The sequence below is a fragment of the Tachypleus tridentatus genome, unplaced genomic scaffold (genome assembly GCF_004210375.1).
Source record: "Tachypleus tridentatus isolate NWPU-2018 unplaced genomic scaffold, ASM421037v1 Hic_cluster_1, whole genome shotgun sequence".
Taxonomy (NCBI): domain Eukaryota; kingdom Metazoa; phylum Arthropoda; class Merostomata; order Xiphosura; family Limulidae; genus Tachypleus; species Tachypleus tridentatus.
In genome coordinates, this window is record NW_027467777.1 from 23,590,778 (window position 1) to 23,617,816 (window position 27,039).

Here is a 27,039-nt window from a genome sequence, read left to right on the forward strand (position 1 = left end):
TATTCTTTTTACATACTGTTTAATTAGAAAGTAAAGTCAGATGTATATGTAATATAAAGTTGAAGTCTAGCAAAACCATAAAGGTAGTTATTTTATGTTCAAAAATTGTGGTACGTTTATCATTAAATTACTAACCTGTTTTGAACCATTGTTTCCAGTATTCTCGTAATTGAGTGTATATAATTTCATGTTTTTATTTTGTTGCAACAATTACTGTAGAAATTTTGAAGTTTTTCATTGAATGAATAAAATATGTAAGGAGATTCTTTTAGTAACACTTGTAATTACATTATTCTTGTTTAAGTTTTATTATAATATAGCTCTTACCTATCCTCACATGATTAGCTGTTCTCATTCAGTTATCCACACTATATGTAGACTCTTTCTTTATGCATACTACAAGCTATCAGCTCCCCCTGTTGGAATTAGAAGATCCCACCATTCTGTCATGCAAATCATCTTGCATTACCACTTCACCAACTGTAGAACATTATGATCATGTGACATGCAACTCTTTCTACACTCATCTACTGAACTATGACTTCTTGTTTGACAGCATTTGAGTTAAAATGTACTCTTTTATTTGTTTATTGCTGCATGTTTGACTTTGTTTACCATCACAAAGTGGTTATTTTTCACCTTAATTTGATTTATTTAACCTAATTTTAATTTGCATATTAACCAGTTAATTTAAGTCACTTTATTTATGTACTTGAGTTTGGTGAAACCTTCATGTGGAATGAATTCCAAAGTTAACTTTATCATTTCGAGGATTTCACCAACAAATAGCATTTTTCTCATGCCTCATATGTGGGCAACTGGAAAGTAAATTTACCTGTTTTTGTATGTTGGGAGACTGAATGTTTATTTAGTTTCCCAACCCTCATTCCCAGACATTGCAAAGGCTTGTATGGAAATTGCTGAATCTTTGCTGGTTGATGAGGGCTTTGATTGCAATTTTTTAATCTCCAGAGGTTTTATCACTTTTGGTGATGCAGTCTTCTGTGACATCACTGGTTCCTCTCTGTTATGCCCATATGAGATCCCTTTGGTGGATGCTTCAAGAACAAAGGAACCAGATTTATATGTCCATTTTTCTTCCAGATATGTTTCCTTCCCAGACATCCTACCCTTCCAGATTGTGACATTAATACTGTCCAATGTTCCTGTACATCTGTTTGAACCATGTTACCTCATGTTTCATCTTTCTCTTAACCTATGAATATTACATGTTGGATTTGTTTTCCATTGATATTCCATATAACCTTTATTACCCTGCCTATCTTCATTTTTATTCAGATAATTTCTTTCTCCTGAAGACCTCAGCAGCTTGGGAGGGCTGTTTGTCCTTTATTTTATTCCTTTCATTCTATTTCACATCTCTACCATTAACCAGATTTTAAATAGACTTTTGTGTCAGGTCACTGCTCTTCATTCTTTTTCTGCCTGTACTGCTACTTTCCTGGTTACGTAATCTCGACTCTTTATATCTTGCCAGTTCTCCTCCTTTTGTGATCTTTCACCTTCTACCTTCACCAGTTGGGTACATTTTTTGGTTAGATTCTTCCCTATCTTCTTCCTCCTGGACTTTGTTTCAATTATCCTCCCATCAGATCTGACACCTTATTTTTCTCCATTGCTTTTCTTTTTTGTCATCCAATGGAAAAGACCTTAATTTGACATGTGGACCATTCTCAGTACATTTATCTGTCTCCATAATATTGCAGCTTACTCTTTGTTGGGTTTCTTCTACCACCTGTTGTGCCCACTATGCAGACTTTGGTGTGACTCACAGATAAGTTTCGTATTTACTTTCTTTCAGAGGTCTTATCTGGTTTTTATCACATGGCTCCTGTTCTGTGGTAAGTGGTGCCTGACTGGGTATTCTTTAATTCTAAATCTGTACTGTACAACCATGCTGACTATTGCTTTATCTCCATGGCTTCACATTCTAACCAGGGAGCTGGGTTGTTCCACAATATCTCTTGAAGGTGAATAACCTTGCAATATTTTGCTTCAAACAGCTCATTTGGGTTGAGAAAACTTTTTTTTACGTAGAGGAGTGAACAACGTTTGATCTTCTTTGGGCATCGGTTTTCTCGATGTCACCGTCATGGACTGTTCCATACCTGGACTGCATGGGTAAAGCATAACTGGACTTCTACCAATTCTTACCATGCCTAAAGTGAATATCTCAGTATGATCTATTTTACAAAATAAGGTTTTATGATCTCTCATTACACTGTCTCCAGTGATGACTTTCTTCTGAACACTCTAACACATTGTCACCCTCCTATGAGTGAAGTATGGGTATCCTTGCCACTTACCAGTTTCAAGCCACTCTGCTGAATAAGTTCCACACAATAACCATTCATTTACAGAGTAGGACAGTGGTGTGATAATCCATACAATGGAGAGAAACATCAGAATGCAGTGTTCCCTTGCATTGATATCTGTGCCACATGGGCAGGTTTTCAGGTGACCCATCATATTTCAGCTTCTCTCTATTCTTTCATTGATTTCCTCCATCTGTGTTGTGGGTCACCACGGCAGTATGTGGGATTATTCCAGTTCAGTCTTTGGTTATCCCTTGTCCTCTCATTTACAGAGATGTTATTGCTACTTGGGTTGTCCTGGACTGTTTCATAGTTGGGGGAATTGACTGCATGTGATTGACATTTTTTTGGTACTGGATATCAGGCTCCTTACTTGAAAGCTGAGCTAATCTCTGTGCCATACTTAGGAAGTGGAGGGTTTCTCAATTCCAAGTTTTTGGGTTTGAGGTGAAGAGAGTAAATCATCATCCCATTCTTACATGGATGTACATACATATCTCTTCATGAGGTTTTGGATGTAGTTGACTTATCAAGTGTGGTTCACCATTCCATAGCCACTCTACATCCTTGTTTACTCCTTTTTTTTGTAGGACTGAGTTACAATACATTTTTCTGGTTAAGATAACTTTTTCTGCCACATTCTCTCTCACTTGGATGTGCTCCTATTACTTTTCACCCTTGTGTCTTTCTTACTCATTCCACACATGAGTGAAGGGTACAACTGGCTCAGAAGTGGTGTAGCTCCTTTCTTTAGGTCTTCAGGGGTATTGATTGTTTGGGAGCTACTTCTGTTGTTCCCTTGCAGGCCATGTTCCTATTGGTGAAGAGGTGTAAAGGGAGTCACATGCATCATGTGAGCAGGTCATGTTCCTCTTGTTGAAGAGGTGTAAAGAGTATCATGTGAGCAGGTCATGTTCCTATTGGTGAAGAGGTGTAAAGAGTATCATGTGAACAGATCATGTTCCTATTGGTGAAGAGGTGTAAAGGGAGTCACATGCATCATGGGAGCAGGTCATGTTCCTATTGGTGAAGAGGTGTACAGAGCATCATGTGAGCAGGTCATGTTCCTCTTGGTGAAGAGGTGTACAGAGCATCATGTGAGCAGGTCATGTTCCTCTTGGTGAAGAGGTGTAAAGAGTATCATGTGAACAGGTCATGTTCCTATTGGTGAAGAGGTGTAAAGGGAGTCACATGCATCATGTGAGCAGGTCATGTTCCTATTGGTGAAGAGGTGTAAAGAGTATCATGTGAGCAGGTCATGTTCCTATTGGTGAAGAGGTGTAAAGAGTATCATGTGAGCAGGTCATGTTCCTATTGGTGAAGAGGTGTAAAGAGTATCATGTGAGCAGGTCATGTTCCTGTTGGTGAAGAGGTGTAAAGAGCATCATGTGAGCAGGTCATGTTCCTCTTGGTGAAGAGGTGTAAAGAGTGTCATGTGAGCAGGTCATGTTCCTATTGGTGAAGAGATGTACAGAGCATCATGTGAGCAGGTCATGTTCCTCCTGGTGAAGAGGTGTACAGAGCATCATGTGAGCAGGTCATGTTCCTCTTGGTGAAAGGTGTAAAGAGCATCATGTGAGCAGGTCATGTTCCTATTGGTGAAGAGGTGTAAAGAGTATCATGTGAGCAGGTCATGTTCGTCTTGGTGAAGAGGTGTACAGAGCATCATGTGAGCAGGTCATGTTCCTATTGGTGAAGAGGTGTAAAGAGTATCATGTGAGCAGGTCATGTTCTTATTGGTGAAGAGGTGTAAAGAGTATCATGTGAGCAGGTCATGTCCCTATTGGTGAAGAGGTGTAAAGAGCATCATGTGAGCAGGTCATGTTCCTATTGGTGAAGAGGTGTAAAGAGTATCATGTGAGCAGGTCATGTTCCTATTGGTGAAGAGGTGTAAAGAGCATCATGTGAGCAGGTCATGTTCCTATTGGTGAAGAGGTGTTTTAGGGAGTCACATGCATCATGTAAACAGGCCATGTTCGTATTGGTGATGCAAGATGGTTTGGATGAGAGACATGTTGAAATCTTACAATTTCAATACAAGAGAGTGAAAGGCTTGTGGTATGCATAAAGTTAGGATATAAGGTAACATAGATAATATTGTGAGTTAAGTACCTGTTGGAAATAGATTTTAAGTATAGGAAAATCACAAGTTTTTATTCTGTGTATATTATTAGTGATCCTGTAATCAGCAAAATCATGAATCCACAAGGAATTTGGCACAGAAATGGTTTATAAGTTGACCCCATCAGTAATTCTGAAGTTAACATTTCTTGAAAGTAGTTTGTTAGAAATTTAATAAGTTTAAAGCTTTTATTATATTAAATTGTGTTAGCTGTGATTATCCCTGAATTATTAGTTGAACTGCATTACTATTTTGATGTCATTTGTGTGAGGAGATGTAGGGTGGGGTCAACAAGCAGGTAGTGAACATAGTTGTATGTAATGAGAGAAAGGTGGCATAGGTGATTATCTTACGAGTGATTGTGTTTTAACTGAAACTTTACTAATTGTTAATGTTCTTACACAGCTAGGTGTGAGGTAAGTAAATTAACTAATTGTGGACAGAAAGCTCATGTTATAATTGTTTCATATACACATGTGACAGTTTTACAGTTTGGGAAAGTATTCTGCATAAGAAGAAAATATTAAAAATTGTTTTAGCTGTTTTTTATTCAAACTTCCCAAAGTTTTAAGTTTAAACATATAATTAAATTTTAACAATTAACTTCCAACAATGATTTCAGAGTTATTTTTTGTTAAAGTTTAAACAAAAGATTTCTTTATGGAATTATTTTCCAACAAAAAGTAAAATGGGAAGTTTAAACATAGAATTAGTAATCACAATCGAGACATATTGTCTGGAACTAAGATCAGAAAGGTTTGTAATTACATGTACCTGCTTTAATTTGTGTTATTGTCTACTCTAAATGGAATTCTTAACTGAGTGAAAACCTTCCACAGAAAGACTTTCACTATGAGTTCACAGAGTGTGACAGCTATGGGGGTCGATGGAGGGTGTCGGTACCTACACCTAAAAGGTGTGTGGGTGGAGCACCAAATCCACCTACTAGAGTCAATGACTGCAGTGAGTATAGATTCATTTCTAAGCTTATACTAATGTAACTAAACTTTAAAGTATTAGTAGATGAAATACTGAAAAACAAACATCTGATGTTAAAAACAAATGGTAATCTGTAGGGTTCAGAGCTAAGAATATCTGTAGATGTTTGTGTGTGTACTTATAATGTGAATGTTAAAATTCTGTATGTATCTGTGCAGTTAAAAAATGTGTTAGCTTTCAAGTCCATATGTGTGTGAATAAAGTGTACATGCTATAGAATATAAAAAACAAATGGTAATCTGTAGGGTCCAGAGTTAAGAATATCTGTTTGTGTGTGTATTTATAATGTGAATGTTAAAATTTTGTATGTATCTGTGCAGTTAAAAAATGTGTTAGCTTTCAAGTTCATATGTGTGTGAATAAAGTGTACATGCTATAGAATAAAAATTTGAGCATACAACATATACATTAGCTTTTGCAAAAAAATGTGTGGTTATAGTGTACATGTTAACATGAGTATGTAATGTTAAAGTGTAGATGTTAACATGAGTATGTAATGTTAAAGTGTAGATGTTAACATGAGTATGTAATGTTAAAGTGTAGATGTTTACATGAGTATGTAAGGTTAAAGTGTAGATGTTAACATGAGTATGTAATGTTAAAGTGTAGATGTTAACATGAGTATGTAATGTTAAAGTGAAGATGTTTACATGAGTATGTAATGTTAAAGTGTAGATGTTTACATGAGTATGTAAGGTTAAAGTGTAGATGTTAACATGAGTATGTAATGTTAAAGTGAAGATGTTTACATGAGTATGTAATGTTAAAGTGTAGATGTTTACATGAGTATGTAAGGTTAAAGTGTAGATGTTAACATGAGTATGTAATGTTAAAGTGTGGATTTTAACATGAGTATGTAATGTTAAAGTGTAGATGTTAACATGAGTGTGTAATGTTAAAGTGTAGATTTTAACATGAGTATGTAATGTTAAAGTGTAGATTTTAACATGAGTATGTAAGGTTAAAGTGTAGATGTTAACATGAGTATGTAAGGTTAAAGTGTAAATGTTTACATGAGTATGTAAGGTTAAAGAGTAGACTTTAGCATGAGTATGTAAGGCTAAAGAATACACTTGAACATGAATATCTTAATATAAACATATGTTAAAAGTAAGTGCTAAAGAACACACCTGAACATGAATATCTTAATATAAATATATGTTAAAAGTAAGTACTGAAGAACACACCTGAACATGAATATCTTAATATAAATATATGTTAAAAGTAAGTACTGAAGAACACACCTGAACATGAATATCTTAATATAAATATATGTTAAAAGTAAGTACTAAAGAACACACCTGAACATCAACATCTTAATATAAATATATGTTAAAAGTAAGTACTAAAGAACACACCTGAACATCAACATCTTAATATAAATATATGTTAAAAGTAAGTACTAAAGAACACACCTGAACATCAACATCTTAATATAAATATATGTTAAAAGTAAGTTATAAAGAACACACCTAAACATGAATATCTTAATATAAATATATGTTAAAGTAAGTACTGAAGAACACACCTGAACATGAATATCTTAATATAAATATATGTTAAAAGTAAGTACTGAAGAACACACCTGAACATGAATATTTTAATATAAATATATGTTAAAAGTAAGTACTGAAGAACACACCTGAACATGAATATCTTAATATAAATATATGTTAAAAGTAAGTTCTGAAGAACACACCTGAACATGAATATCTTAATATAAATATATGTTAAAAGTAAGTTCTGAAGAACACACCTGAACATGAATATCTTAATATAAATATATGTTAAAAGTAAGTACTGAAGAACACACCTGAACATGAATATCTTAATATAAATATATGTTAAAAGTAAGTACTGAAGAACACACCTGAACATGAATATTTTAATATAAATATATGTTAAAAGTAAGTACTGAAGAACACACCTGAACATGAATATTTTAATATAAATATATGTTAAAAGTAAGTACTGAAGAACACACCTGAACATGAATATCTTAATATAAATATATGTTAAAAGTAAGTTCTGAAGAACACACCTGAACATGAATATCTTAATATAAATATATGTTAAAAGTAAGTTCTGAAGAACACACCTGAACATGAATATCTTAATATAAATATATGTTAAAAGTAAGTACTGAAGAACACATCTGAACATCAATATCTTAATATAAATATATGTTAAAAGTAAGTACTGAAGAACACACCTTAAAAAAAATTATTTTGTTTCACGTCTCCACTTGCGAAATCTCTTAAGATTTTGCAATATATGACAAGCATGTAAGTTACCATCTAATGATGCATGTTTAAAATGTTGATGTTAGCTTCTAATGATGTGTGTTTGAAATGTTAATGTTAGCATTGAATGATGTGTGTTTAAAATGTTAATGTTAGCTTCTAATGATGTGTGTTTAAAATGTTGATATTAGCTTCTAATGATGTGTGTTTAAAATGTTGATGTTAGCTTCTAATGATGTGTGTTTAAAATGTTGATGTTAGCTTCTAGTGATGTGTGTTTAAAATGTTGATGTTAGCATCTAATGATGTGTGTTTAAAATGTTGATATTAGCTTCTAATGATGTGTGTTTAAAATGTTGATGTTAGCTTCTAATGATGTGTGTTTAAAATGTTGATGTTAGCTTCTAATGATGTGTGTTTAAAATGTTGATGTTAGCTTCTCATGATGTGTGGTTAAATGTTGGCATTAGCTTCTAATGATGTGTGTTTAAAATGTTGATGTTAGCTTCTAATGATGTGTGTTTAAAATGTTGATTTTAACATCTAATGATGTGTGTTTAAAATGTTGATGTTAGCATCTAATGATGTGTGTTTGAAATGTTGATGTTAACATCTAATGATGTGTGTTTAAAATGTTGATCTTTGGGTCTATATGTGTGTATATATTGAAGTGAAGACATAAAGATATAAATGTTTGTGTGTACTGAAATGTGTGTTTACCTTGAAGTTTGAATGTGTAATAAAGTGTGTATGTTAGCATTTAAATGTACAAGTATAATGAAATGTGGGTATTAACATCTAAATGTTTAATCTTTAAGTGGTACAGTTACGACAGAAAGTGTTCGTACCACTGCGTCCCAAGTGGTTTTTTTGCTCATAACTTAAAAAGTGTCAAAATTAGGCTAATAGATGTGTAATATATTATAAATATTATACTAACACACATCTACATAATTTTTTAATGTAAATTAAATGACAAATAAACTGTTTATAAACAAATAACCAAAAATAGGAGGAGCAGAAAGTGTTCGTACAGTTCAGAACATGTGAAAAAACTGATATTCCCGTAAAACTTTTGTTTAGTTTGGTGAATAAACTACATTATACCACTCCAGAACTAGACATTGGGTTCATAATTATTGGAATTTAGCCAGCAAAAAATTTACTTCCGGCATTTTAGCACCATCTCCGTCATTATCTGCTTGGTCATCATGGCAAACAGGAAACAACTGTCCAGTGACTTAAAAAACTGAATTATTGTAAAATACAAGTCTCGTGTGTCTCTTTCTGGTATTGCTACACAACTTAATGTGCTGAAATCTACTGTTTAAAGCATAATTGCCAAGTTTAAGCTTACAGGATCAACTGCTAACCTCCCTCGTTCTGGACGCCCCACCAAAATTCCAGAGAGAACCAAGAGGAAGGTTCTCAGAGAAGTTAGTAGAAACCCTCGTTTAACATGTAATGACATACAGAAACTGGTAAGGGAAACTGGGGTTGAAGTAAGCATCTCTACAGTTACGAACATGTTAAGTTCTTCTGGGTTCAAAGCATCCCGTCCTCGTAGAACTTCATATTTAAAGCCTGTTCATTTAGAAGCATGATTAAGGTATGCAAGAAAGCATGTAGATAAACCATTTACCTTTTGGAAGAGTATTCTTTGGTCAACCCAGACTAAAATTGAGCTTTTTGGCCACAATAATGTACGCTATATTTTCCATAAGAAGGGGGAACGAAATCTTTCAAAGAACACCATCCCTACAGTTAAACATGGAGGTGGCTCGATCATGCTATGGGGTTCCTTCAGCTCTTCTGGTGTTGGCAGCCTTCACTGTGTCAATGGAATCATGAAAAAAAGAAGAGTACGTTGATATATTAGGCACTTATATCAAGAATGATGCTTGGAACATGCGGCTTGGGCGTCGTTGGATCTTCCAGCAAGACAATGGCCTGAAGCACACATTGAAATATATGCAATCCTGGTTACAGAGGAACCATATAAGTGTTCTGGAGTGGCCATCGCAGTCACCCGATCTCAACCCAATTGAAAACATTTGGCATGAGTTGAAGACCAGGGTTCATCAGCGTCATCTGAAAAACTTGCAAGAGTTATTGGCCTTCTGTAAAGAAGAATGGAAGAAAATACCAGTCGAGTACTATCAAGTGATCATGGAGTGCGATGAGCAGAGATTGCACCAAGTAATTCACCTGAAAGGCTACACAACTGACCATTAAAGTAGATGCACGAACAATTTCTGCCCCTCCTATGTTTGGTTACTTGTTTATAAACAATTTATTTGTCGTTCAATTTGCATAAAAATTTATGTAGATGTGTGTTAGTATGATATGTATAATATACTATACTTTCATTATCGTAATCGTGATACTTTTTAAGTTATGAGGAAATAACTACTCACGACAAAGGGGTATGAACACTTTCTATCGTAACTGTATACACGTGTCCTGAAGTTTGAAGTTGTGAAGTAAAATATCCATATTTATACTTTCAGTTTTAATTATATGAACTATATCTGTTATGAACTTCAGAATTTAATACTTAAATTAGACTTGTATACTAACTTTAGTAACTTCCATAATTTGGCTAGGTATGGTCTTAACTCTCAATCTTTTGGTTCAGATCCCTGTCACCAACATGCTAGTTGTTTCTTTAGTGGGGACATTATAATGTAAAGGTTATTCTCACTATATGTTGGTAAATGAATAATTTGAGAGATGGAAGTGGGTGCTGTTCTCTACCTGATAGTCTATCACTGTTAAACTAGGAATGGCCATCAGAGATAACCCTTGTGTACTTTTGCACAAACTAAAAAAAAAAAAAAAGCACTAAAAATTCCCTAGATGACAATATTAAAGACATGTTGGGTGAATGTTATAGGTCATCAGTGAGATACCAACTTTATTAAAACTTATGTCTGAAATTCATTAGGTATCAAGTGAATATGAAGGCTGTTACAGTGAAGTATGACAAATTTACTGGATTGAGATACATGTTTAATAGTGATGTTACAGTTCATACATGAGCATAAAAGATACTTTGTAATATAACAAGTGTCATACTTTTTAACAAATAAAAAATCATATGTCTCGCTGCTTCCTTTTCAGTGACAGCATGTGAGGCAGGTACTTACTACAATCGAACTCATCTGGACTGTGTGCCCTGCCCAACAGGGACATACTCACTTGGTGGGGGAGTGAAGTTTGACTCATGGGAGAAACTTCCACAGAGTTTTTACGTATCTGTGGAACCATTTGAGAGAAGTTTTCCCCTCGTTGGCCAAAACACGGACGAGTCTCGTATTAATTGCTCAGAGTAAGTTTATTGGTTAGTATATAAGGATTTGTGGGTTTTTTTCAAATTGAATGATGCTACAGATGTAACTTGGATATCCACCTACAACATTTTATGGACTCTTAAATTTCTTTCGTTTGAAACACTTTCCGGAGTAAAGACACTTTGGGCAGCATGAAGAAAATTATTGTCTTTTTAACTATGTTGAGGAATGGCTGACTGTTTTTATGTGCTCTTTAATTTTTAAACTTAAATAGTGAAGTGTTAGAGCCAACATAGCCATGGCTACATCTTGGACATCTCAGTTTATAGATGATATGACAGTGGTAAAGTCTGGCATGGCATGATGGTTAGGGCACTCAACTCACAATCTGTGGGTCAAGAGTTTGAATCCTGTTACCAACATGCTCATCTTTTCAGCCATAAGGGAATTATAATGTTATGATCAATCTTGCTATTCACTGGTAAAGAGTAGCTCAAGAGTTGGTGTTAGTTGGTATTTGTAAGCTGTCTCTCTTCTAGTCTATCATTTAAAAATCTGGGACATCAAATGCAGGTAACACTTGAGTTCAGAATACTCTTTTTGAACCTAAAGTAATTATTTATATGAAATATTGAATTAAAAACAATTTTAAGTTGATCTTGAGAATAAATCCTAGAATTCTAGTATGGTAGATTACTTCTGTTCATATAAATAACTATTCTTGTTCAGTGCTGTCACTATATGTAAAAAAAAAAACATTTTTAAAATATCCCACAAGCCTTTTATCTCCCTTCTATTGGAAATCATCAGGTGCCAACCTTCCACCAGTATGAGTGTGACATACTGTTATGACACCTGTGATTCCCTCTATTCAAGTTTTCCAAATTACCACTTCTCATTTGTCATGTGCACAAGTTTTTATTTTCATGCTCTTTATGTGAATCATCATTAATAGTTTAATTACTGACGTGGGAAATTATTATTGTTACACTGAAGAAATATATTAATTATTATTGTTACACTGAAGAAATATATTAATTATTATTGTTACACTGAAGAAATATATTAATTATTATTGTTACACTGAAGAAATACATTAATTATTATTGTTACACTGAAGAAATATATTAATTATTATTGTTACACTGAAGAAATATATTAATTATTATTGTTACACTGAAGAAATATATTAATTATTATTGTTACACTGAAGAAATATATTAATTATTATTGTTACACTGAAGAAATACATTAATTATTATTGTTACACTGAAGAAATATATTAATTATTATTGTTACACTGAAGAAATATATTAATTATTATTATTACACTGAAGAAATACATTAATTATTATTGTTACACTGAAGAAATATATTAATTATTATTGTTACACTGAAGAAATATATTAATTATTATTGTTACACTGAAGAAATATATTAATTATTATTGTTACACTGAAGAAATATATTAATTATTATTGTTACACTGAAGAAATATATTAATTATTATTGTTACACTGAAGAAATACATTAATTATTATTGTTACACTGAAGAAATATATTAATTATTATTGTTACACTGAAGAAATATATTAATTATTATTATTACACTGAAGAAATACATTAATTATTATTGTTACACTGAAGAAATATATTAATTATTATTGTTACACTGAAGAAATATATTAATTCAATGTAATTTCCAGTATTTTTTTCTCACTCTTGTATTTGATGTACACACTCCATCCTTCTTGATGTACACACTCCATCCTTCTTGATGCACACACTCCATCCTTTTTTATGTACACACTCCATCCTTCTTGATGTACACACTTCATCCTTCATATCTTCTCTTTCCTTTGAATTGTTTTCCTCCTACCACTTTCATGGCTTGTGACAATAACTCCTCCATTTAGCAGCTTTTCCTTGCTTCTGTTTCACATCTTTAGTTTCATCCTGATCTGGAGAGACTTCTTTATCATGTATGTGCTTTTCTCTGTTATATTTCCTGTACATCTTTCTCTGTTTTGTTTCTCTGTTTGTTTTTTATTGTTCCTTCTGTGTTTGACTCTTTATTCAGTTGGCTGCTTCCTCTTTATCATCATGTACCACTCTAGAATATCAGAAATCAGTGATACTGTGGTTGGATAAGTTGTTTTGTTTTCTTTTCCCCCCTTTTCCTTTTATTAATATTTCTTTTTTGCATATCTCTCTGTGGAGAGTGGTGCTGGTCAGTAATTCTTTAACTGTTCATATCCACAATGTCAAGTCACATCAACTTCTATAGTATAATTCCATGGCCACTCAACACATACTACAGAGATAGGATGATCCACAAGATTGCTTGTAAGTTCATCCCTGCTATAGAATTGCTTCACAAGTTTGCTTATCCCAGACTATACCACACTCATGGATAACTACATTGGTAAAGCAGAAGGGAATAGCCATCCATCCCTGCCATGTTTAGTATTGAATAAATTGGAATGGTTTAATTTTCAAACTAGGATTTCATGGTCTTCAGTGTTGTTGTACCTCTGGGTTGTCTACTGAACATTCTTTTGTCTTTTCTTCCAACATAGTTAGAGAGTCCTTACCACTATCCAGTTCCAAGCAACTGGGATGATGGACAGTGGAGACATCTTCTTGAATGGGTTAACGAAATAAAAACAAACAACAGAAATGATTATACAACCATTCAGTTGAGAGTATCATTCTGCTGGTGTTGATAATGTGATGTCGTCCAATATGAAACATAAAACACAAATGGGAGTGAGATCTCAAAATTGTTTCCTACTACCACCCATGTAATCAGTTCCTAGTGGCCATATTTTATGTTAGACTATAGCCTATCAATATAAGTTCCCACAAATCTATTTACCTCCCTCATTTCTACTCCCAGTGGCCATACTTTATGTTAGACTATAGCCTATCAATATACGTTCCCACAAATCTATCTACCTCCCTCATTTCTACTCCCAGTGGCCGTACTTTATGTTAGACTATAGCCTATCAATATAAGTTCCCACAAATCTATTTACCTCCCTCATTTCTACTCCCAGTGGCCGTACTTTATGTTAGACTATAGCCTATCAATATAAGTTCCCACAAATCTATTTACCTCCCTCATTTCTACTCCCAGTGGCCGTACTTTATGTTAGACTATAGCCTATCAATATAAGTTCCCACAAATCTATTTACCTCCCTCATTTCTACTCCCAGTGGCCATACTTTATGTTAGACTATAGCCTATCAATATAAGTTCTCACAAATCTATTTACCTCCCTCATTTCTACTCCCAGTGGCCATACTTTATGTTAGACTATAGCCTATCAATATACGTTCCCACAAATCTATCTACCTCCCTCATTTCTACTCCCAGTGGCCATACTTTATGTTAGACTATAGCCTATCAATATAAGTTCCCACAAATCTATTTACCTCCCTCATTTCTACTCCCAGTGGCCATACTTTATGTTAGACTATAGCCTATCAATATAAGTTCCCACAAATCTATTTACCTCCCTCATTTCTACTCCCAGTGGCCGTACTTTATGTTAGACTATAGCCTATCAATATACGTTCCCACAAATCTATCTACCTCCCTCATTTCTACTCCCAGTGGCCATACTTTATGTTAGACTATAGCCTATCAATATAAGTTCCCACAAATCTATTTACCTCCCTCATTTCTACTCCCAGTGGCCATACTTTATGTTAGACTATAACCTATCAATATAAGTTCTCACAAATCTATTACAGATTTCTATTTACCTCCCTCATTTCTACTCCATTAGTATTGTGGGTCATGATGGAATTGTAGATTGTTATGGTTCTTTTCCTTTGTTATCCTTTGGAGTTTCTTATTCTGAGGATGTTAATGTGCTTGTGGTGGTTCTGATCAGTTTAACTTTTGAAGGTGATAGTTTATATTGTTTAGACATCTCTTGAGGGAGATGACAGTTTATATTATTTAGATACATTTTCAAAAGGTTCCCAAATTGATCTATCCATTTATCATATCCATATATATTCTGCTCATGAGTCAGGAGGGTACTAGATTCTTTCTGGTTTCATGAACTTCAAGTGAAGATGTTATAATTCTCTTTTTTACCCCCATCCCCACCCCAGATGGCTGGGTTAGGGATTGTAGTTGAATTACCAACAGTATGATCATATTTCCTACCCCTACATGGTTGTTGGTACCTGGTGTCTGGGTTTTGGCTTATACTTCACTTGACACATATAGTCTGTTATATGCTAGCTGCTCTTTACCTAAAGGCACATCCTTTTCATTTTACTTGCTTTTGTAATTTCTGGTTTTGAGTGTCATTAATATTGTATGATTAGGATATTTATTCTGCCATAGTTCTTTCCCACTTGGATGTGCTCTTCTGTTTTCTGTCTATATATGTGACATCTTTCTACAATATGCAAAGAATATACCTGTTTCAGAAGTGGTGCAGTTCCTCAAATCATATTTTAGAATCTATCTGTCTCATCATTCGGAGTGTCCTTCAGATGCATTCGAAGGATGATTATTTCTTTACATTGCATTGATCTCTTCATCCATTCAATATAAGATTTTAGCTAGTTGTGTGAGAAGAGATAATGTACCATATCAGAAGTTATAATGTCTCCTTAACTGAAAGTGTATTTCCAGTAGGTTCTTACCTCTGCTTACAAATCAAGTGTCACTGTCTCTAGGAAACACATTGTTAACAAGTTTAACTGTAAATGAAGTGTCATTCTCTGTAAGAAACATATTGGTAACAAGTTTAACTATAAATTAAGTGTCAGTGTCTCTAGAAAATATACAGTTAACAAATGTAACATGTAAACCACATTTCACTGCCTCTAAGAAACTTTTTAAAGTGGTACCTTTGTAGTAGGATACAACAGCTTTTGGTTTTGTATAACATTAATTTTATAATAGTAGCTAGTTAAAAACAAATATTTATTTTATTTCAACCCATCTTTATGATTTTACATCACATGCCTTTTCAAAATGGTACTTTAGAAGTAAAATATACAGAACTTGAACATACATTAAAAAGGAATGACCAAGTGGGGAAAGGTTGTGTTCAATGTTTAGCAGAGTCGGTGGAGTAAGGATGTGTTTAGTGATTAGTATTAGTTGTTGGTGGAGTAAGGACGTGTTTATTATTTAGTAGTAGTTGTTGGTGGAGTAAGGACGTGTTTATTATTTAGTAGTAGTTGTTGGTGGAGTAAGGACGTGTTTATTATTTAGTAGTAGTTGTTGGTGGAGTAAGGACGTGTTTATTATTTAGTAGTAGTTGTTGGTGGAGTAAGGATGTGTTTATTATTTAGTAGTAGTTGTTGGTGGAGTAAGGACGTGTTTATTATTTAGTAGTAGTTGTTGTTGGAGTAAGGATGTGTTTATTATTTAGTAGTAGTTGTTGGTGGAGTAAGGATATGTTTATTATTTAGTAGTAGTTGTTGGTGGAGTAAGAACGTGTTTATTATGTAGTAGTAATTGTTGGTGGAGTAAGGATGTGTTTACTGATTAGTAGTAGTTGTTAGTGGAGTAAGGATGTGTTTATTATTTAGTAGTAGTTGTTGTTGGAGTAAGAACGTGTTTATTATTTAGTATTAGTTGTTGGTGGAGTAAGGATGTGTTTACTGATTAGTAGTAGTTGTTGGTGGAGTACGGATGTGTTTATTATTTAGTAGTAGTTGTTGGTGGAGTAAGAACGTGTTTATTATTTAGTATTAGTTGTTGGTGGAGTAAGGATGTGTTTACTGATTAGTATTAGTTGTTGGTGGAGTAAGGATGTGTTTACTGATTAGTAGTAGTTGTTGGTGGAGTAAGGATGTGTTTATTATTTAGTAGTAGTTGTTGGTGGAGTAAGAACGTGTTTATTATTTAGTATTAGTTGTTGGTGGAGTAAGGATGTGTTTACTGATTAGTAGTAGTTGTTGGTGGAGTTAGGACGTGTTTATTATTTAGTAGTAATTGTTGGTGGGGTAAGGACATGTTTAGTGATTAGTGGTAATTGTTGGTACAGTAAGGACATGTTTAGTGATTAGTGGTAATTGTTGGTACAGTAAGGAGATGTTTATTGCTTAGTGGTAATTGTTGGTACAGTAAGGAGATGTTTATTGCTTAGTGGTAATTGTTGGTACAGTAAGGAGATGTTTATTGCTTAGTAGTAATTGTTGGTACAGTAAGGAGATGTTTATTGCTTAGTAGTAATTGCTGGTGGAGTAAGGATGTGTTTAGTAATTAGTAGTAATTGTTTTAAAAATCTTCATTCTTTTCACACAATTATTGTAAACTGTTTAATTTTCTTTATTTGTTTGAAAATGTAATTTAAAATCTGTAGCCTCCAGCATAGTGTTTATATATAGTGGTTGAATATGTAAATGTTTAATTATCCTGGTTCAATATCATGTCTGGGTTTTATAACTTTGTTTTCAAAAACCAGCTAAGTGACTGCATGTGAATGTCTATATAGAAGTATATTGTCTGATGTGACTGTGTATGAGTCTCTACATAGAAGTATATTGGTTCAGGTTACTGTCTCTATATAGAAGTATATTGTTTGAAGTTGGTACACATTAAAGGTACTCTACTATCATCTTGTGACATTTACTTTATTGTTTTCAGCAATGCCTGGGAACCTATGGGCAACTTCATAGTATCACATGGTGGATCCTGTGTTAGCACACTGACCTACTCTGTTAAACTTGTGAAGCCTGGTATTCTCTCATACATGTATGAATATACTGACGATGATATCATCTTTAACTTTGAGGTAAAAGTAATTCATTACTGAGAACATAACTTTATTAAGTTAATAAGGAAATAACTTTGATGAAATTTATAGACAAATCTAAAGTGTTATGACAAAGTCTGACTGAATTATTTAGTGATAGAACTATAATTTTTTCAATGGTTAAACATCTAGTTCATTAATCCATGACATTCAACAAACTTGAAAATTCAGTTAATAGAATTCCATATATTTGTTCCTTCAAGTCTATCATAGTGAAACTTAACTTTTTTGATGGAAACAAATTTAATTTCATAACATTTATTATAAATCAGAAAAAATACTAAACATATTTAGTATTTATATATAGTTTATTATAGTATTTATATATATTATTTATATATAGTTAGTATATTTACTTTGTAAATTAAAAAGATTACTGTTAGGTGCAGGTTAAGTACAGTCATGTATGTCTTGAGATGGACACACATGTGGTGGTAAACACATTGCACATTTCTAGGTGAACCAGGTTGGATATATCTTTGGAGAATTTTAAAAGTACACAGGGAAGGTAAGCATAAAAAGATGTCCTGCTTCACTTGTTTGAGGTGGAGAATATTATGACTAGTAAATCAGTAATTATAACGTGTAAGGTAATATACCTTTGTAAAGTAAGCCAAACATTTGTCAGTAACATGATAAACATTTACTTTCATGAGTCACAGCACTAATGAACATAGTGGACCAGACATAAACTAGTGAGAGTCACTCATCACTGTGATGGTGTGCTGTTTTAAAAATCACTGTTTCTCCCACTTAATGTACTGAGAGAAATATAATGAATGTAGCAATGTACTATTACAACAAACAATTCTTTATTTCACTTACTGAGACATTAAACTAAAATAGTGAATTAATATTATCATACAAACCTCTTTAGGCCTCACAGGAAAAACACCGCAAATCTATGTAATTCATCTTATTTCATTCATAATATTCACATCATTATTTTGCTATAAGAAATTTCTAGGTTACCTTAAGATACAAGGCTATCTGGTATTATATGAACTCACATTTTCTACCTCAGGCCCAGAATGATCAATGTCAGTCAATAAGTGAAGTGGAAAAGTACAAGTGGCCTTCAAAATCTGAAGAAGGACAGTGGAAAACAGTAACTGTAAGAATATTTACTTTGTTACTGGTGCAAGTCATTACTTTTATAAAATAGTTGCTGTTAGTGTATTTACCTTGGTAACTGATGCAAGTCATTACTTTTATAAAACAGTCACTGTTAGTATATTTACCTTGGTTACTGGTGCAAGTCATTACTTTTATAAAACAGTCACTGTTAGTATATTTACCTTGGTTACTGGTGCAAGTCATTACTTTTATAAAACAGTCACTGTTAGTATATTTACCTTGGTTACTGGTGCAAGTCATTACTTTTATAAAACAGTCACTGTTAGTATATTTACCTTGGTTACTGGTGCAAGTCATTACTTTTATAAAACAGTCACTGTTAGTATATTTACCTTGGTTACTGGTGCAAGTCATTACTTTTATAAAATAGTTACTGTTAGTATGTTTACCTTGGTTACTGGTGCAAGTCATTACTTTTATAAAACAGTCATTGTTAGTATATTTACCTTGGTTACTGGTGCAAGTCATTACTTTTATAAAACAGTCACTGTTAGTATATTTACCTTGGTTACTGGTGCAAGTCATTACTTTTATAAAACAGTCACTGTTAGTATATTTACCTTGGTAACTGATGCAAGTCATTACTTTTATAAAACAGTTACTGTTAGTATATTTACCTTGGTAACTGATGCAAGTCATTACTTTTATAAAACAGTCACTGTTAGTATATTTACTTTGGTTACTGGTGCAAGTCATTACCTTTATAAAACAGTTACTGTTAGTATATTTACCTTGGTTACTGATGCAAGTCATTACTTTTATAAAACAGTTACTGTTAGTATATTTACCTTGGTTACTGGTGCAAGTCATTACTTTTATAAAACAGTTACTGTTAGTATATTTACCTTGGTTACTGGTGCAAGTCATTACTTTTATAAAACAGTCACTGTTAGTATATTTACCTTGGTTACTGATGCAAGTCATTACTTTTATAAAACAGTTACTGTTAGTATATTTACCTTGGTAACTGGTGCAAGTCATTACTTTTATAAAACAGTTACTGTTAGTATATTTACATTGGTTACTGGTGCAAGTCATTACTTTTATAAAATAGTTACTGTTAGTATATTTACCTTGGTTACTGGTGCAAGTCATTACTTTTATAAAACAGTCACTGTTAGTATATTTACCTTGGTTACTGGTGCAAGTCATTACTTTTATAAAACAGTCACTGTTAGTATATTTACCTTGGTTACTGGTGCAAGTCATTACTTTTATAAAACAGTCACTGTTAGTATATTTACCTTGGTTACTGATGCAAGTCATTACTTTTATAAAACAGTTACTGTTAGTATATTTACCTTGGTTACTGGTGCAAGTCATTACTTTTATAAAACAGTTACTGTTAGTATATTTACATTGGTTACTGGTGCAAGTCATTACTTTTATAAAACAGTTACTGTTAGTATATTTACATTTGTTACTGATGCAAGTCATTACTTTTATAAAACAGTTACTGTTAGTATATTTACCTTGGTTACTGATGCAAGTCATTACTTTTATAAAACAGTTACTGTTAGTATATTTATCTTGGTTACTGATGCAAGTCATTACTTTTATAAAACAGTTACTGTTAGTATATTTACCTTAGTTACTGATGCAAGTCATTACTTTTATAAAACAATCATTGTAATTATATATACCTTGTTACTGTTGGAAGTCATTACTTTTATAAAACTGTCACTGTAAGTATATTTACTGTGTTTACTGTAAGTAAGAAATTAAAGATAGGCTGAGTAATTCTTCTATAAAAATACCCACCAACCTAAACTACATGTTTAGATTATGCAACCTGCTAGGTGAGGGGCAGCAGATAAGTGAAACACATGGAATCACAGTGTAAACAACAAAGAAGATATAATTTTAGGTAACTTTTGTTAGATATGCAGATCATCATAGTATGTTGCGTAAATAGGAACAAAAGTATATGATATCCAGTAGCATGTTGTATAGGATGTAACTGATAGAAGTAGATATAGCAGTGTAGTTTCTGTGATACAAATTTTCTAACTCTTTTTTTCCATTGTTTGTTCACTACAAAATGTTGAAGGTGAATTTCATGATCTGTTTATAAATGTACTTTCCTGTGATTGTTCAGATTGCTACAACTGTATGGCTGTACTGGAATAGAGTTCATAAACTTCTTACTGTCACACAGGTGGAACTGAAAGCTGGTCTAAATGTCCTGTATTGGAAGACTGTTGATATGGGGATGATGAATAGAAATGATAGGAAACATAAGCCTGTAAGGATCAAGTCCATCACTGTTACAGGTAATATTAACTATTAATAATTATTCCTCAAATTCACCACAGAAATGTTTACAAAAACTGTTTCTAGTTTGTTCTATTTTAATTGTGTTCTGTAATAAACCATATTTTATTTCTTACGGTGAAGGAATTGTTCAACTTGATTCTTCTATCAGACTGTAGATATTAGTATGTATTCCAGTTATTAACCATTAACCTGACTCTTGTTTAACTGGTTAACAGACTGTAGATACTTGTATGTATTCCAGTTGTTAACATTTAACCTGACTCTTGTTTAACTGGTTATCACACTGTAGATATTAGTATGTATTCCAGTTATTAACCATTAACCTGACTCTTGTTTAACTGGTTAACAGACTGTAGATATTAGTATGTATTCCAGTTATTAACCATTAAACTGACTCTTGTTTAACTGGTTATCACATGGTAGATACTTGTATGTATTCCAGTTATTAACAGTTTTCCTCTCTTGTTTAACTGGTTATCACACTGTAGATACTAGTATGTATTCCAGTTAGTAACAGTTAACCTGTCTCTTGTTTAACTGGTTATCACACTGTAGATACTAGTATGTATTCCATTTATTAACAGTTAACCTGTCTCTTGTTTAACTGGTCATTAGACTGTAGATACTAGTATGTATTCCAGTTATTAATATTTAACCTGTCTCTTGGTTAACCGGTTATCAGAATGTAGATACTACAGGGTGTTCGGAAAGTCACTGTGCACTTATATATTTATTAATAGACATGTTTCAATACAGAATACAGGAGGTAAATATGAATAACAATTATAAACAATGTTGAAAGTGACCCCGTTGGCATCAATACAGGCCTGGATCCTTCTTATTTTGTTTCTAAACATCACCATCAGTTGCTGGCTTGAAATAGACTGAATAAATGCTGTTATCACTGCTTTCAAAACTGCACAGTGACCTTCAGAACACCCTGTAGTATGTATTCCAGTTATTAACATTTAACCTGACTCTTGTTTAACTGGTTATCAGACTGTAGATACTAGTATGTATTCCTGTTATTAACATTTAACCTGACTCTTGTTTAACTGGTTATCAGAGTGTAGATATTAGTATGTATTCCAGTTATTAACATTTAACCTGACTCTTGTTTAACTGGTTATTAGAGTGAAGATACTTGTATGTATTCCAGTTATTAACAGTTAACCTGTCTCTTTGTTAACTGGTTATCAGACTGTAGATATTGGTATGTATTTCAGTTTTTAATAGTTAATGTGTCTTGTTCAACTGGTTATGAGACTGTAGATATTAGTATGTATTACAGTTATTAACTGTTAACCTGTCTCTTGTTTAACTGGTTAACAGACTGTAGATACTTGTATGTATTCCAGTTATTAACTGTTAACCTGTCTCTTGTTTAACTGGTTATCAGAGTGTAGATATTAGTATGTATTCCAGTTATTAACAGTTAACCTGTCTCTTTGTTAACTGGTTATCAGACTGTAGATATTGGTATGTATTCCAGTTATTAACAGTTAACCTGTCTCTTTGTTAACTGGTTATCAGACTGTAGATATTGGTAAGTATTCCAGTTATTAACAGTTAACCTGTCTCTTTGTTAACTGGTTATCAGACTGTAGATATTGGTATGTATTTCAGTTTTTAATAGTTAATGTGTCTTGTTCAACTGGTTATGAGACTGTAGATATTAGTATGTATTACAGTTATTAACTGTTAACCTGTCTCTTGTTTAACTGGTTAACAGACTGTAGATACTTGTATGTATTCCAGTTATTAACTGTTAACCTGTCTCTTGTTTAACTGGTTATCAGACTGTAGATATTGGTATGTATTTCAGTTTTTAAAAGTTAATGTGTCTTGTTCAACTGGTTATGAGACTGTAAATACTAGTATGTATTACAGTTATTAACTGTTAACCTGTCTCTTGGCCTGCTGTCTTCTGCTATTGATTACTAGTCATTTACATGTAACCCATTTCATGCATAGTTGTTTATTAGCTTGTAATTACCAGTTTTTAACATATAACTCATTTTGTATGTTACTGTTTATCAGATTATAAATATCACCTATTAACCATTGTCATATCTTCTTTGGCTGCTAATAAACTTTAATTATCATTATTAATAATTAATTCATCTTTTTTATAACTGTTTATTATATTGTAAGACTAGTAATTGACATTTAACGTGTCTTTCATGAAACTATTAATTAGTATAGTTGTTATATTGGTATAACTTGTTTTTTCTATATCCTGTTGAAGTTGATACATTTTTCTACACATTATTAAATACCAGAGAAAGTTAATTATTGATGTCATTTTTCAGTGTTTAAACTCCCAAATTCACAAAAGACTCAATTGTTTTAAACCTCATATATTCATATCTAACTACTAATGTAAAAATATTAAACCTATTATCTGATGTATATTTTGTGGATTAGTTACAGCAACAGAGAGTTTGGTGGATATAAATTACAGAACTTCACTAAGTGAATTTTAGATGTTTACCTTCATTTTTCTAGGGGTTGCTTATGCCTCTGAGTGCACCCCATGTGAGGCTGGAACTTATAGCAGTAAAGGCTCAAAGTTTTGTACACAATGTAAAGAAAACACTTACTCGGAAAGAGGGGCTTCATCTTGTTTACCATGTGATACTGTCATCCAGTTTTCCCGTAAGTTACTGTCCTTGTGTGTATTTAGGATCTTTAACTACTTATTTCCCATGAGATACTGTCATCCAGTTTGTCTATAACTTTACTGTCCTTGTGTGTATATAGGATCTTTATATCCAGTAACACAGGTTGAACGTTTCCATTGGTTAAAGGTCTATATGTTTTTGTGTACATTCAGTTTATATATAGGATCTTTATATCCAGTAACACTGAGGTTGAACGTTTCCATTGGTTAAAAGTCTATATGTTCTTGTGTACATTCAGTTTATATATAGGATCTTTATATCCAGTAACACTGAGGTTGAACGTTTCCATTGGTTAAAGGTCTATATGCTTTTGTGTACATTCAGTTTATATATAGGATCTTTATCTCCAGTAACACTGAGGTTGAATTTTTCCATTGGTTAAAGGTCTATATGTTTTTGTGTACATTCAGTTTATATATAGGATCTTTATATCCAATAACACTGAGGTTGAATGTTTCCATTGGTTAAAAGTCTATATGTTTTTGTGTACATTCAGTTTATATATAGGATCTTTATCTTCAGTAACACTGATGTTGAATTTTCCATTGGTTAAAGGTCTATATGTTTTTGTGTACATTCAGTTTATATATAGGATCTTTATATCCAGTAACACTGAGGTTGAATTTTTCCATTGGTTAAAGGTCTATATGTTTTTGTGTACATTCAGTTTCTGAGTGTGATCGTGCTGTATTTCAGCATCTGGGAAATTTTAATCATAAAATTAACTATTAATTATTACATAAAACTAGCAAAACAAGACAGCTTATTCATCCTGATACAACTGAAGTTTAGCAACTCTGAAACTCACTTTAAGCTGAACGATCTTGTGCCCTAGTGGTACTTGGAATAAGCTGTGTATATAATCTATTCACAAGAATTAAAGTGTTGAAACTTGTACTTGATACTATTGGTTTTTAACATTGTTTTTCCATATCTTTACACTCTAAAGTGTTGAAACTTGTACTTTATAGTAGTGGTTTTTAACATTGTTTTTCCATATTTTTACACATTAAAGTGTTTAAACTTGTACTTGATACTATTGGTTTTTAACTTTGTTTTCCATATCTTTACACACTAAAGTGTTGAAACTTGTACTTCATAGTAGTGGTTTTTAACTTTGTTTTTCCATATTTTTACACATTAAAGTGTTTAAACTTGTATTTAATACTATTGGTTTTTAACTTTGTTTTTCCTATACAAATGAAGAGTTGCTATTAAAGATAGATGTTGATATTTTTTACTAGTCTGTAAAGCTACACTTTCTTATATTATCTGATATCTAAATGGTCTTATTGTATGGTTCTATTTTTGCACACCAGGTTGTTGTTCTTGGATTATGAAATGCTTTTATATTTATAAAAAAACAACTTTATTTTATCATCAGCCAAAGGTTCATCCAAATGTGTGGACCGTCCTCCATGTACAAAGTTTGATTACTATGAGATACAAACGCCTTGTGATGAGAAGAAACAAACTGAACTTCGCTATGAGTGGGTTAAACCAAGGATCTGTAGAGACGATCTGAAGGTTGCTGCCAAGCTTCCAGTCTCAGGTACAAAAATGGACTGTCCACCCTGTAATCCAGGCATGGAGTATTCCAACAATTCAATGTGTGCTTTCTGCCCTAAAGATCACTTCTCTGATGGTTATTCAGGTAATGTTGAAAATTAATTTACCAAGGATACTGTGGTTAGTCTTATCTATTGAACATTACTGTACAGTTTTCAAGTGAGTAAAACAGAGTCAAACAGTTTGTGAATCACTTTAAAAAATGAAGAAACTACAAACCTCTTCCCTCCAGTTGCTTAGCAATGAGTCTGAAGGCTTGTAATGCTAAAATCCAACTTTTGATAATCATGGTGGACATAGAACAAACAGACTGTTGTACAGATTTTGTACTTAACAACAAACAATAACACCTTCTATAGATGAATCTGTCTTCTTCAGGTAAAAGTTTCTGAGATAGAATTATTTATATTAATTTTGAAACAACGTACAATATTTTGATAGTTAAGTTTGAGTTTCTTCTTTCAATGTATTTAGATAACACATATTACTGTTTAGGTTATATGTCTTATTTTATCTGTTGTTAGTTCCCATGACTTTAATAAATAGTATTAAGTATGTTGTATGTTAATTATGTTCACAATAGAGATTATACAAACATCAACCACACACTGACAGCTTTAAATATCTGGGAACTGGTCCATTGTTGTCTATTGTTTTGAATGGTTTGGTTACCTGGCATACCAAGTATCACTGTGTGAAAAACAAATAACAAACAACCCTTAGAAGGCTGGTTATAAAAATAACAACCCTTAGAAGGCTGATTATAAAAATAATGAACAATCCCTACAAGGCTGGTTATATAAATAACAAACAACCCTTAGAAGGCTGGTTATAAAAATAATGAACAATCCCTACAAGGCTGGTTATATAAATAACAAACAACCCTTAGAAGGCTGGTTATAAAAATAATGAACAATCCCTACAAGGCTGGTTATATAAATAACAAACAATCCTTAGAAGGCTGGTTATAAAAATATTGAACAATCCCTACAAGGCTGGTTATAAAAATATTGAACAATCCCTACAAGGCTGGTTATAAAAATAATGAACAATCCCTACAAGGCTGGTTATATAAATAGCAAACAATCCTTAGAAGGCTGGTTATAAAAATATTGAACAATCCCTACAAGGCTGCTTATACAAATAACAAACAATCCTTAGAAGGCTGGTTATAAAAATATTGAACAATCCCTACAAGGCTGGTTATACAAATAACAAACAATCTTTAGGCTTGTGATGATGGCATAATCTCACTCTTTTTCATATAGTTTTAAATGTATTTTTATTTTATTTAAATTTCTCTATGTTATAATAAATATATTGTAGTTACTGTATGACATCAGTTCTTTAAACTCAACTTTTATCATTTCTTAGCTTGTAAACCTTGTCCTGCATCAACAGTACCCAATTATGGCCTCTCTTTCAAGTGGTGGCATGAATTACCCCCAGGAATATCTGAAAAATGTATGACCTTGGAAGGTAAGACATCATGAAATTATGGCCTCTCTTTCAAGTGGTGGCATGAATTACCCCCAGGAATGTCTGAAAAATGTATGACCTTGGAAGGTAAGACATCATGAAA

The 27,039-nt window shown here is 32.8% G+C and overlaps 1 protein-coding gene across 4 annotated transcripts in view; it reads left to right on the top strand.

Annotated features, from left to right (window-relative positions):
- LOC143241939 (endosome/lysosome-associated apoptosis and autophagy regulator family member 2-like) overlaps positions 1 to 27,039 on the top strand; it is a 91,060-nt gene that overhangs the window by 10,970 nt on the left and 53,051 nt on the right. For all 4 annotated transcript variants that reach the window (XM_076485252.1, XM_076485254.1, XM_076485253.1 and 1 more), the window contains exons 2-9: positions 5,298 to 5,421; positions 10,824 to 11,031; positions 17,622 to 17,769; positions 18,815 to 18,904; positions 21,086 to 21,200; positions 23,713 to 23,862; positions 25,273 to 25,542; positions 26,832 to 26,936. In XM_076485252.1, the coding sequence (XP_076341367.1) occupies positions 5,298 to 5,421; positions 10,824 to 11,031; positions 17,622 to 17,769; positions 18,815 to 18,904; positions 21,086 to 21,200; positions 23,713 to 23,862; positions 25,273 to 25,542; positions 26,832 to 26,936 (1,210 nt within the window). The remainder of the gene's footprint in view (positions 1 to 5,297; positions 5,422 to 10,823; positions 11,032 to 17,621; positions 17,770 to 18,814; positions 18,905 to 21,085; positions 21,201 to 23,712; positions 23,863 to 25,272; positions 25,543 to 26,831; positions 26,937 to 27,039) is intronic.